Source organism: Archocentrus centrarchus, chromosome 20 (assembly GCF_007364275.1).
Source record: "Archocentrus centrarchus isolate MPI-CPG fArcCen1 chromosome 20, fArcCen1, whole genome shotgun sequence".
Taxonomy (NCBI): domain Eukaryota; kingdom Metazoa; phylum Chordata; class Actinopteri; order Cichliformes; family Cichlidae; genus Archocentrus; species Archocentrus centrarchus.
Window position 1 is genome coordinate 31,069,495 of NC_044365.1, and position 13,228 is coordinate 31,082,722.

Below are 13,228 nucleotides of genomic sequence, written 5' to 3' on the forward strand. Positions count from 1 at the left end.
TATACAAAGTATAAACAAAGCAACTTGAGGATGAAGTCTCAGAGATCCAAATGAGGTGTGTAGGGTTGACAGGGACAATTACGATGGGTTGGGGAAAACCTACTGTGCTTTTTTTTTAATGCTCTTCAAACGGACACAGTCTGGAAAAGGGCAAACACCACAGTTTGAGTCATTTCTGTTTAACGCTTTCCCTCAGACAGCTCAGGACATTACAAAGAACTCTGCCCTCACAGACTAACCCTTGGGGACAAATTCACTGTGCACAACACTGAATATCAAAGGAACAGCTGAGCATGTTTCTGATCACACTCCTTAACTGGAGACCAGGTTTGGATCTGACTGACACGTTCTCACAGAAGCTCTCACAAGCTTATGGTCTGCAGTTAAATCCACAGCTGCATGAACGTGACTTCCAGGGAGCGATGGAAGGGCAGAGGGAGGGTAAAAAAGAAATGCACAAGGAGACGACCCTGAAGGTGACAAAACCAGGCACAGTTTATGCTTCTTATAGGTCACTCGTCAAATGATTGCTGGTGCACTGACATGCAAGCAGCATATTAAACTTGTACTTTCTTCTTTAAAGAAATAAAATAAAAATCTATAAAGTCTAACTACAGCATTGGGTGCAAACGGATGTGCAAAGTAAAAGGTCACAAGTCTGGGGTGTAAAGCAGCGTGATGTCAAAATGATAAACTACCTCTAAAATATTTGTGAGTACTAATATTTGATTTGCCTCCAGCTTTTAAATTAGTGCATGAAATTTCCCTTTTAAAGTATTAGTTTAATCATAGCGTAAACGTTGAAAATGAAAAGTGAAACTTAAACTGACACGCTGTCACCCAGCTGGACTAACCAGATCAGCCTCTATCTGATGGCAGCGGTGAGAGTGGCAGGAAACGCCGTCCACCTTCCCTGCTCAGGATGGACTCTTCCACCCAGGTAGGCTAGCAAATACAGGCTGTCTGGTTTGTCTGGAAATAAATGCAGCTAGTATTTCACTTCTGTTGTGGTTCTGTCGAGCCGACACGGACCGACACATTTTTTTTACGGGTGCTAAAACGTGAAATAGCCCACCTGCAGGTCAGCGTGTGTCCCCGTGGACCAATGGCGGTGCAGTTCAGAGTTCGGAGCGGAGCGGAGCGGAAGTTGTTGGCTGCCTCTGCCTGCCACCCCTGCAAGTGCGTGTAGCCTTTAGCAGGCTAGCACGCTTCTCAGCGCTTTTTGGCCTTTTGTCACTGGGGAGTGAAAACACGAAAATGTTCAGAGTGTACAAAAGATGAAGCCGGCGCGTCGAGAGGAATGATTTTCACCGGTGTCGCCTCTGAAACTGAGGATAAGCGCACGTAAAGACACCCGGAAGTGTCGTTGAAGGTAACAAGCTCGCTGTGGTAGCTTACTCGGCTGATTGGTAAAGCGATGCCAGGTGCGAAATATGCCGCTAACGGCAAACGTGCGATAAGGTGAGGCTGATAGATGGGCTTTTAGACGCTTCATCTCTGCTGTCTGTACAAATGGCAGCCTCTATTCAGCCAGGGCGTTAGAAACTTGGTGCTTCATAGCCTAGCCACCGTTACCGGCTGCTTTAAACACCGTGAAAACAAAGAGCAGTCATTTCATGTTATGTGTTATTATTAAGCACAGCTGCAGTGAGGTGGATGCTATTCAAGTGTTGTTGTTTTAATCATGGCAGAATTGTACTGAACACAGCATATACTGACTGACTTTAAGGGCAGTGATCACTAACACTACCCACGGTTTAATTTGAAATATTAAAAGAAGCTTTTGAGGAACTTGTGGCATTCATCTGTGCATGCATAATAATGACAGTGTCTCCAGTGTCAAAGAGACTGCAGTACTAAAACCTGAGTGGCATTTATACACGAGTGTTTACACTAAGATCAGTTGTTTGCTTTGCACTGCCTGCTAGGACAGGTTGCATACTCCAATAATAGAAAAAATGGCTTCATTTAGTCGCCTCTTTCACAGTTCCCTGGGTGTAACGTGTTCAGCAGGTTGATGGCACTGCCACTGTGGCTACTTTTGTTTTGTTTTTTTGCTGTCATCATAAAAATGACTCCGTGAATGGTCACTGTCTCATACATGAGGTGATGAAAACTCAGCTCCAGGCTTAGTTGATCCACCCCATCATTCATTTTCTACTTTGTAATATTAGGTTAGCCTATCTAATGCTAGTTTCTGAACTGCATGCAGTTTGAAGGGTGCATTTTGTAGACACAAGCGTGATGAAATGCCTCTCTGAGCTCTCTCGGCTTATCAAAGCTGCAATCTGCGCTTTATTCCGAAGTGTCATAAAGGAGGCGCATCAGATCTGTCTTTATATCCCCGCAGCTTCCAGCAGCCGCCGATACAATGAGTGCCAAATATGGCCTGGTGGGCTACAACAGTTCACGGAAGCACATTTCAATCTCCATCCCCTCGTCTACAGAGGTGATGTCACCTCATATAAAGTCTGTGGAGGAGCTGAGGGTTCTGGGGATCAACCTGAGCAGCTTAAGTGCGCCCACACAGTTCTTTATTTGTGTGGCTGGAGTCTTCCTCTTTTACCTCGTGTATGGATACTTGCAGGTAACAGGAAAAAAAAAAACATGACCTCACGCACACACACACACACACGTAGGAAAGTGTATTGAAATAATTAGTCAAGTGTTGATGTGTAATTCAAAATCATGACATAGATGAAATAAAACTGAGAAAAGGCTGCTCAGTAGGCTTTGTTTTGTTTTTGTCCCTCCTTATAGGAGTTGATATTTTCTGTGGAAGGATTCAAGCCTTTTGGCTGGTACCTCACTCTGGTTCAGTTTGGCTTCTACTCCATGTTTGGATTAGTAGAGCTTCAGCTCACACAGGACAAACGCAGAAGGTACGACTACGCATGATGACTTTCTCCCACAGGGCAGACTTTAGCTTATGTTATGTATTCAGTCTTTAAAACACACTTTGTGTCCAACTTTTTCTTCTTTTTTTTCACATTTCGTCTCCTCCAGGATACCAGGAAAGACCTATATGATCATAGCATTTCTAACAGTGGGCACTATGGGCCTGTCAAATACCTCTTTGGGCTACTTGAACTACCCTACACAGGTCATCTTCAAGTGCTGTAAACTCATCCCAGTCATGATTGGAGGAGTGTTTATACAAGGTCAGCCTTTTATTCGGATATGTGTTTACAGTGTGTACACTGCACATATTTTGGTTCCTGTTCTACAAAATCTTCATCCTTCCTGCTGTGTGCTCCACGTGCATCGGTGTTGTAGGGCTCTGTAGACTGCAGTCCTCTGCCTATTATGTATTTATTTGGTGGTAGCTTGTTTGTTTTTTTTTTCCTTTCTTTTCTATCCATTCTTCCCTCTTGGTCGTGGGGGGGCAGGAGTCTAAGCAGAGACCCCCAGACTTTCCTCTCCCCGCGTTGATCGGGGGACACCGAGGTGCTGCCAAGCTATCCGGTCTCTCTAGTATGTCATGTCAAGTTGACTTTAAATTAGCTTTTCAAAATAGCTAAAAGTAGATCTGTAGTTTCCTTCTTGTTTACTAAACTATTTTTTTTCTATTACTTCATGTTCACAGTATTCCCTGTTTACTTTATACTTAGCTTATACATACTTGGTGCAGCCACCAAGTTCGTCCTCCAGCAGTAACTCCTCCTCCGTTAAGCCAGTTTTCTTGTGATTGGCTGCCCCTTGCAAACAAAAGGTTGGAACAGCAGGTGGTTGTGGTTGCTGTGCTCACAGCCAGAGCTGCGTACTTCAGGGGGCCATATTAGGGATATCTGCTTTCTATGACATCGTAAAGAGTAGAAAAAACTTTAGGCTGACAGGGATTACCTGCACATATGCTGACCTCATTATTTGGCCCTGTTTATTATGAGCGTACACTACTGTAATAGTATCCATTTACAAAAAACAACAACATATTAATTGTTCCAGTTGAATACATCAGAGAATACATCTGTAATTATGATCTCTGAAGTTTTCATCATTTCAACAAAATAAAACCGTAATTGTACATTTAGCTCAAATCTGTATGGTCAGAAGTATGAGAGCAGGGTCTTTTCAGAACAGCTGAAAATGATTTATTTTTTTTTTTATTCACAAGGTAATGAACGTGAATGTTACATCATCAGTTACAGGGGGGGAAAATATAACCATTTAAAGATAATACAGGCAGGCTGGCCTGAGAGCAGGTGCATTTTTCACCTCATTTCAGTCATCACACGTTTCCTTTGAAGCAGTGACCACCTTTCAGCTTTCAGCACATCCTTTTCATCGGCGTCTGTTGTTGTCGGTCATCAGAGCCCGTTCGGCAGTCTGTGCAGTTTCTTACCCCGCTCTCACTCCTGTCTGTCCTTTCATCCTCACGCTGGCCTTCTCAAGGATCCGTGTCCTGAACGTCAGATGGGTTTTGTGCATCCTCCCCTCCTTCCCTGCATCTCTCTCTCTCTCTCTCTCTCTCTCTGGATGAATAGATGTGAGGACCACGGTCCCTCAAGGGGTCGAGTGGAAAACAGAATTTGTTCACTCCAAATGCAAAGAGGAAAGATGGTGGGAGGGATGGACGGACGGATGGATGGAGGGTGGGGTGTGGGGGTGCATCTGATGTGAGGCCCTTCAAAGGCGAGTCAGGGAATCAAAGCCGACCACAACCTGATGCTGCGTCCCCTTGTCAACCTCGAGGCATCCATCCGTCAGCCTGTTTTTGAAAGACTCCTTCATCCTGTTGTTTTATTTCCCCCCACATTTTTCATTTTCAGTTGTTTTTTTCATGCACAATCTAAGAAACTTTGAATTGTGAACAATATCCGCCGCAAAAACTTTTATTAGTTATGTTTTTACCTCAGTCCAATGTCAACCTCTGTTTATTAAAGGTGGGTCATCTTTCAAAGGTTTCTTTGTAAGCTGTGCTTGAGGGGAAACTCCTCCCTGTCTCAGTTTGGTTTATTGTGCTTGCAGTGTTTTAGAGTGTTACACGTGTCATACGTTAAAGTGTAGATTTCTCGCTGTTTTTAGTTTTTAAAAAGTTTTCCTTATTTTTGTGTGTGACCTGAGTAACACCGGCTTTAGATTTAAGACTGGAAAGTTTCTGATTTCAGGGTTAAATATACGAGATATTGTAAATAACTTATTGCTGTGTCTTTATGTCCCAGGTAAACGCTATAATGTGGCTGACGTGTCTGCTGCTCTCTGCATGAGTCTGGGACTCATCTGGTTTACTCTAGCTGACAGCAAAGTGGCCCCCAACTTCAATGTCACAGGTAATTCATTTGAGTGGAACCTCTGATGGCTCCTCTAATATTGTTGCAGAGATGCTGGTGTGGCTTAGCACATCAAGAAACTTCAGGAAGCTGCAGTTATAGGCAAACTTCTTTTACCTTAAAAAAACTGAGCTTTTGTTGGTTATTTGTGCACAAGAAGGCAGATGACTTACACAATAACAAGCACTGACATTCAGGTTTGATTTGGAAAAAGTGAATTTTGGGGTTTTTTTAAACAATAAAATGACCTCAGGACATTTCAGTGCCTGTGAAATAGAGTCATGGTAAAAAGGATGGACACCCTCCTTCAGTTCTAAAGGTTTGCATGTCAGGATGTAATAAAAAATTATCTGGTCTTAAAATACGGTAAATAAAACCTGAGATGAGCAACAACACATAACATTGTTACACTCTTATTTTCATTATTGTATCATTAATGTATTCGGTAGCTTGTAGAACCACCTTTAGCAGCAATAAGTTTTCCGTATGACTTTATCAGTCTGTCACATTGTTGTGGAGGAATTTTGTCCCTCTCTTCTTTACAGCTTTGCTTCAGTTCATTGTGGTTTGTTTGCATTCATTCATTTTTGCACCGCTGTCTTAACTGGGTCACTGCAGCACCTTCATGCTTTTCTTTTTCAGCCGTTCTGTTGTAGATTTGCTGACGTAATTTAGGCCAAGCTTTAGCTGTCAGACAGCTGGCCTCTGTTTGACTCTAGAATACGTTGGTGTACAGAGGAGTTCATGGTTGATTCAGTGGCTGCATGGTGCTCAGGTCCTGTGGCTGCAAAACAAGCCCAAGTCATCACCTCTCCAACCCTTCCAAACAAGTCATACTTGTACAACAAGTCATACAGACCGTTTCTAATTGTTCCATCATGAACTTTAACGTGCTAACTGAGGCCTGTAGAGTCTGAGATTTAACTCGGATTTTTGGCACATTGTCTGGCCTTTGGGAGAATTTTGGGATGTCCACTCCTGGGAAGATTGTCAGCTGTCTTGAATGTTTTCCACCTTTTGAATAATCTTTCTCACTGTAGACTTCAGACTTCAGCTTGCCTACCATCAGTGCTGAGGTCTTTCCTCCTTGGCATTGTGTTAACACACACCTGAAGAGGTGAGGTGCACTTGCTGATCAATTAATCAAGTGCATTTGATTAGCAGCACCCTTACGTGGTAGCAGTAAGGGTTTTTCACACACTGCTTCTGCATTTTGCCTTAGTTTTTGTTAAATAAAGGACACATTGTAATATACCACGTGTTGCTGTTCATCTGAGGTTGTATTTAAACACGTCAAAGATCTGCTGAGGATCAACCAGGTGATTTTTATTGTGTTCTGATATAGAAAACCTTAGATCTGAAAGAGGGTCTCCTTTCTTTTTAGCATGATTGTACAAAATGTACTGCACAAAATGTCTGTTTGTGCTCCATTAACTTAATATATTTAGTTTGCGAATGTTTCACCTTCTTTGTCCTGAATGGGTGTATGTGCATGTTTCTGTGGCACGCAGGTGTCCTCCTCATCTCCCTGGCACTGTGTGCAGATGCTGCCATTGGAAACGTGCAAGAGAAAGCCATGAAACTCCATAATGGCTCCAACTCTGAGATGGTACACTAGTAAAATAATATAAATCCAAAAGCACTTTAATTTAATGCAAATCCAGAATGCACAGCTTTGTTAGACAGTATGATTGAAAGCACTTGTGTGTCCCATGTTGTGGTGAATGCCAGGTGCTGTATTCGTACTCCATCGGTTTTGTCTACATCCTGACGGGCCTGCTGTGTGTTGGTGGGCTGGGACCAGCTGTAGCCTTCTGCTCAGAGGTGAATATACCTTAAGATGATATGATTACATATCCCTGGCTTTTAATGGGGTTGTAAGCACTGAAAACAATGGGTAAATTTTAAGACATGCAAATGTATTTGTTCTTCTGTGCAGTATATTAAACTTTCTGGTTTTATATTTCAGCTTTAACTTTGTGGATTGAATATGTTTTGTTGTTTTCCAGTAGCAGAGGGATGCAGTGCTTTATTTTTTTGTTATATGGAGTTTAGTTTATCTGTTCTCTTTCCTTCTCAGCACCCTGTGAAGACATATGGTTATGCATTCTTCTTCTCTCTTACGGGTTATTTTGGGATCTCCTTTGTGCTGGCCTTAATCAAGCTCTTTGGAGCTTTGGTTGCAGTAACAGGTCAGAGTCACAGTTTGTCAAGTTTGCTTTTTCTCTAATTCTCAGAATTCGTTTTTTCTTCTGTAAAAATAGCACTGTTAGCATAGACAGCAAATTATTTCACAGTCTTCACTGCACAGTTATATAGATAAAGAATTACCAGTATGTTTAATTTAATTAGTGTCACTGATGGTACCGTCTGTGTGATTCCTGTGCAGTGACCACTGGGAGAAAGGCCATGACTATCGTGCTTTCCTTCATGTTCTTCACAAAACCCTTCACTTTCCAGTAAGTAGTCACCTTTTGACTTTAAACAGTTTCCTCCTAGTTTAAAGTAAGTCTACAGCGTGACCACTGACCCCCTCCTTTGACTAATAATTTAAAAAAAAACTTGATCTGGCTTCCCTGCCCCTGGTTTTTATGTCCTCAGTCCATTTGCAGACCACGAATATTCCTCTGCTCTCTCTCGTTTTGTCCTTGGCTCGTTTGTTCGCCCTTTAACTCGCCCTCTGCGCTGTCAGAGAGGTCTCGTTTTCACATCCGCTGCTCTGTTTCAAAACTGTGACTTTTAAAAAGCATGTGTATGTATCTTAAAATTAAAAAAAAAAACTTTTATGTGTCATCACAGCCAACTTCATTCCCCCTGCAGCTGCTGTGTGCCCTCACCCTTAACTGGACTCAGTCCCTTTTATGGCAGCAGCTAAAACCAAGAGCCTGTAGTACAAGTTTGTATTATCAGTAAATAGCAGCTATAACCAAATGTATAAATACTAATCTTATTAATCACTAAATAGTTACATAGTGAGCTAAAACTGTATTACATTGTATCTGTAAGTATTTGATGGAGCAGCAGCATTAGTCCTTTCTTTCACCACTAACTGCACAGTTTCAGGAAAAATGAACTTAAGTTGAACTGTCCAGAAAAAAGTTCTGTTTCATTATTTTTAACAGTGCCCTGTGGATTTTTGTGCACACAAACCTTCACTCAGTCTTTCTACATATCCTCCATGTCTAAAACATGCAGTTCTTTTCTCATTTATATGGAAATCATCTAACCTTTCTGTCTTTGCCCTCATCAGGTACATCTGGGGCGGCCTTCTGGTGCTCTTTGGAATTTTTTTGAATGTTTACAGTAAAAACAAAGACAAAATGAAGCTTCCCTCCATCAAGGACCTCAGGAGCCGGCTGCTGGCGGGAAAGAAAGTCCGATTTCTTTCACAAAACGTGTAGGAGACACCCAAAGGTTCAGTGGAAGTCCTGTGCAGGCCGACTGCTTCTCTCTGCCACTTCTGGGGTCGCGTTGGCCCAGAACTCCCAGAGGATATGCTGAAGCGTGCGCCTGAGCCGCGGGTCTCATCACCACTAATGTCGAGCCAAAGATGGGTATACAGGGTTTGAGCTCCAGTCAGCCTTACAAACTGTGGGAGAGGGAGTCGCTGCGTTCCATCTGTCTACCAGCACACCGCTGGTTAACTGAAGTAGCACTGTCTGCAGTACAATGAAGGAACTGTGTTTTAAAAGGGGACCGATGCCTAGTGGGGGTCTTGCGAAGCGAAGTTTCAAAGCCCCACAGAAACTTTTCCAACGTGTTGTACAACACTGCGGACATACCGTACGAGACTTTCTAAAGGGAAGCCAGCTCGTTAGCTCACCAAATTGCACCGTTTTGCACTGGAATTGACAAACACTTAAAACCTTGAGTGGTTGGAGCAAAAATGAAATGTTTGAAAGAGAGAGTATAGAGATCCATGGTAATATATATCATGTCTGAAGTTATTGTCACCCATTCTAAAAGAGAATCATACATATTGATTAAAAAACTGTATATTTGCATGTGCCAGAAAGATGGAGGGAAATATTGTTTTTCGGGACCATTTGTCTTTTTAAAAGTGTCTTTCATAGTTTTTTTGGTAATTCATTATCTATCTGAACCCTAATTGATGAAAATGTGTGTAACGTGTGGTCACATTTTGGGGAATAGAGTCGGTAGCTACCGTACATCAACAGTATCCGCTGCCATAATTTGCTAACCATATGTTTGGGTGAAAGGGTAGAGCTCTTTTTACAATAAAACATGTATGTATTGAGTAATTACAGTGGAGCGGTTTTTGTGTTTGTTCGGTTTGTCAGCCAGCCCTTATTCTCTCCCTTTGCAGCGCTTCAGAGAAGAGTTGAAATGTTGCCAAAGTGTGTGTGTGTGTGTGTGTGTGTGTGTGTGTGTGTGTGTGTGTGTGTGTGTGTGTGTGTGTGTGTGTGTGTGTGTGTGTGTGTTCATCCATCTAGTGGCCTTGGGCGTGTTTGATTAGGAGTCCTGAAAAAAGATAGCACTGCTACACGGAAAATAAACAGCAGTCTTCACAGAGCTGAGGCCGCCCTATCTGTTTGGATCCACTCTGTGTGTGTGTGTGTCACATAAATGCCATTTCACAGTCTTTCTAAATGATGGTATGATGAAGCTCACACCTGGTTCTTCCCCAGGCACACCACTGCTCCCCCCTGTAGGGCCATTAAAGCATTTTTTTGTTTGGATTTATACCCAATTTTATTTTTTCTCTCATGGTTAAAATGATTTCTTGACTGACATTAGTGTAACTGCCAGTACACTCAGGACACACACACACACACACACACACACTCTTCTCTCTGAATCTCTGGTTTCAGCTTAATGTCTGTGGATCTGGTTTTAATCCAGATTCAGAATCCAGCATCGCCCCTGAGATCTGATCTTATTCACTGCTTATGGTACGTTTAGGCCTGCTTAGCTGTGCAGCTCTTCTGATGTGAAGCACTGGATGATGCGAACCATGCTGGTACCGGTCAGTGTTGAGACAGTGTTTCAGTTTTTAAGTGTCCTTTCATAGTTTTTATCGTGCCCTCGTCTGCATCCGCCCTCTCTTCACCGTGCTCTGCTAATAAGGCTTTCACTGTTAACGTATGAGCATACAGTCTAACATTTACATCTGTACAAAAGATACAAAGTGGTCAGAAGCGCTGCTTTTTAACGTTGGACCGATGCCGCACTGGAGCAGCCGCAGTTGTGCTTGTTTCATCACGAATGTCCAGTAGTGAAAACCCGGTTGCATCGATGTTTTAAGTAGCCCACGAACACGGTGAAAATGTCTGAGCAGTCTTTTGTCCTTCATGATCATTTTGTGTGTACGCATGTGTCACCGGCGTGCTGTGAAATGACGGAGACTTGCCAGCTCAGCAGGAGACGGGCTGAGTGTGGCTCTCTCTGTGATCCTAATAGAGGCCCCGATATTACAGTCTCACTTCCAGGCGGGAAACCTAACGCTGGGCCAATTAGTAATTTGGTATTTCATAAAACTTGGCAGCTTGTGTGTGATGACAAACTGACAGAGATCTTCTCTCCTCCAGGGAACCTTTGGCAGTGCAGCAGTATACACACACACACACACACACACACACACGGCTGCTAAGTTTTCTTCTGCAGCGAAATGGCAAGTGTTGCAGAGATTGGGAGCACATAACTCAATTGAAAACAGAAAATTACTTTGGATGCTTTCTTGTTTGGCTGTAGATTTGAGTTTCACACGAGCAAGAAAATGGGAAAAAATGATTTTTTTTAAGCCTGCCTCACTTTAATACTGTCTTTGTATGATTGATGAGCAGGGAAACAGTCCATTAGAGGTTGCGGGGTCATGTTACAGGTTAAAAACATTAGTTTGCCATTACATACATTTGATGTACAGCGTACAGAACTGCTTTATCGCTATGGGAAAGGCTATTCTCTTCCAGCTCCCTGAAAGGTCATTATGGGATGGGAAAGCCCAGTTGACCCAAGGCAAAGTACATCATTTGTCTTTTAGCACCGAGAGAACACACCTAACAAAGCCGGCTGACCCCTGTTAGAACAGTTAGGATTTTGGCCATTTTTCAGAGCCACGGGGGAATTTGCCATCTACCGAAGTCAGCTATTTTTTTTTTAACTACGGTGCTTTGACATTTTGTTGTGTTTTCTAATGATAAGTGACTTTAGGTGTCTGGCATATTTGAAATGCGTTTGAAGCTGTACCGTAATTAGAGCAAACGTACAAGAACAGGAAACGGATAAATGCAGCTGCAGTCATCAGAGATTGCACTTGTCTTTTTCCTATTATTTCTCTGTTCTTCATTTTCCACTTCCCAACACACACACACACACACACACACACACACACACCTGGTAACCCAGGCCATCCGACCAACCTCTGCTCTCGCACGGCTGAGGCCCTTCCTAATAAATAATGGGAGGTGTCCGCAGCTCATCATTCCAGCAAATAGGCTGCTATATAATATGCGGTCAGACTGCGGATGGCCACATAGGGGAGAGCTGGCAGAGCCATTCATTACAGGTGCTATGTGTCAGTGAGGGCAGGAAGGTGGCGAGGTGAGGGATATGCAGCTGCCCTCACAGAGACGTGGACACACACACACACACACACAGATGACACAGTCCCTGTCATCCTGGGTTTAATGGGACACACACTCCCATTGTGCCTGTTATGCTTCTTTTAAAACATGAAAACAAACTGAAGTGGATGGGCCTTTTTCACAGGAGTCATTTTGAGAAGTCTCAGCAGGGTGAACGTGGGCAGAATGATCAGATTAATTATGAGTCTGTTCTGTTTTGTGTGTCAGATACCTGTGCTCTAAGCCCATCTTAAAGGAACAGTACCACAGTTAATGTTAATTTCACCAGTGCTTACTCTGCAGTGACATATATGCTGGCTGCTGTGGCAACATCAGCGTAATGAGACGATATGATTTTTATTTACTTCGGCACGTAGACCAGAGGAGTCGGGGACTGATCGACCGACCTTCTGATTGGTAGGATAAATATGACGCTACAGCCAGCATGACTGTCTGAAGGTAACAATAAATTAAACTTCCAGCACCTTAATGTGACAAATACAAATTTTATATAAGACTTTACATGGAAAAGTATTCTTTCAACCAGCTGCACCAGGCATCGCAGCAGACTGTGAACCTAAAAGTGTTGTATGAATTACATTTATTTTGTGTTATGCCAACACTTTCCCATGCCATCAGACCCTACCCTAACCAGTTTGCATTTACCATCAATATAACACATAAAACACTGAAAGTGCATACCAGGCAAAGCACGCCTGAAGCTCTGCACTACTTCTATGCAATTCCACGATATCACATAGGATCATGTTACTATTTTTGACAGCACGCAGTAGTTTCCTGTAGTTTTGTCATCACTGTGTGGTTGTCACAAAGCGATGTTGTGTTTTGTTCTTCACGTAATGAGTTTTGGAGGTGCTGTTGGGCAGATATTATCACCTTTGGACAGAGCTGACTGGCTGTTTCTGCTCTTTGTGCTAAGCTGACCAGCTGCTGGCTGTAGCTTTAACATAGCCTAAAGGCTGATTCTCAGCAAAAGACCAAATTACATCTCCAAATTTCGAACTTCTGTACTGAATTAGAAATTTAAATGAGCTGAGATTCATTTAATAGCTTATCTTTTTCCTCCTTACACCTTCTTTCTGTCTTTCTCTCCTTCCCTCTCCTCCTGATGCTCTCATTTCCCCTCTCATTATATATCTTCTTTTGCCTTTCATTGCCTTCTTTCACTCCATCTCCCCACCTTTTCCTCCCTCTTTCCTCCACTCTCCACAACAACCTTGCTTCACACCTCTTCATCCTCCTACCTCAGACTCATTACACCCCACCCACCCGTACCAGCCTGCGCAAGAAGCTCTCCTCATATAATATGATGGCCATCTGCTAGGCTGAGCCATGTTTCTCAAAAAGCCCCGA

The 13,228-nt window shown here is 42.9% G+C and overlaps 1 protein-coding gene across 2 annotated transcripts; it reads left to right on the plus strand.

Annotated features, from left to right (window-relative positions):
• Positions 1-841: 841 nt before the first annotated feature.
• Positions 842-9,514, plus strand: slc35b3 (solute carrier family 35 member B3). 2 transcript variants are annotated; one of them, XM_030757122.1, is made up of 10 exons: positions 842-940; positions 2,351-2,587; positions 2,761-2,882; positions 3,007-3,161; positions 5,163-5,270; positions 6,782-6,879; positions 7,002-7,094; positions 7,351-7,462; positions 7,660-7,729; positions 8,521-9,514. In XM_030757122.1, exons 1-10 carry the CDS (start codon positions 923-925, stop codon positions 8,669-8,671), a joined length of 1,164 nt encoding a protein of 387 aa, XP_030612982.1. In that variant the 5' UTR covers positions 842-922; the 3' UTR covers positions 8,672-9,514. The 2 variants fall into 2 exon arrangements, with proteins under 2 accessions (XP_030612982.1, XP_030612983.1); XM_030757123.1 differs by lacking the exon at positions 842-940 and adding an exon at positions 1,103-1,372.
• The last annotated feature ends 3,714 nt before the right edge of the window (positions 9,515-13,228 follow it).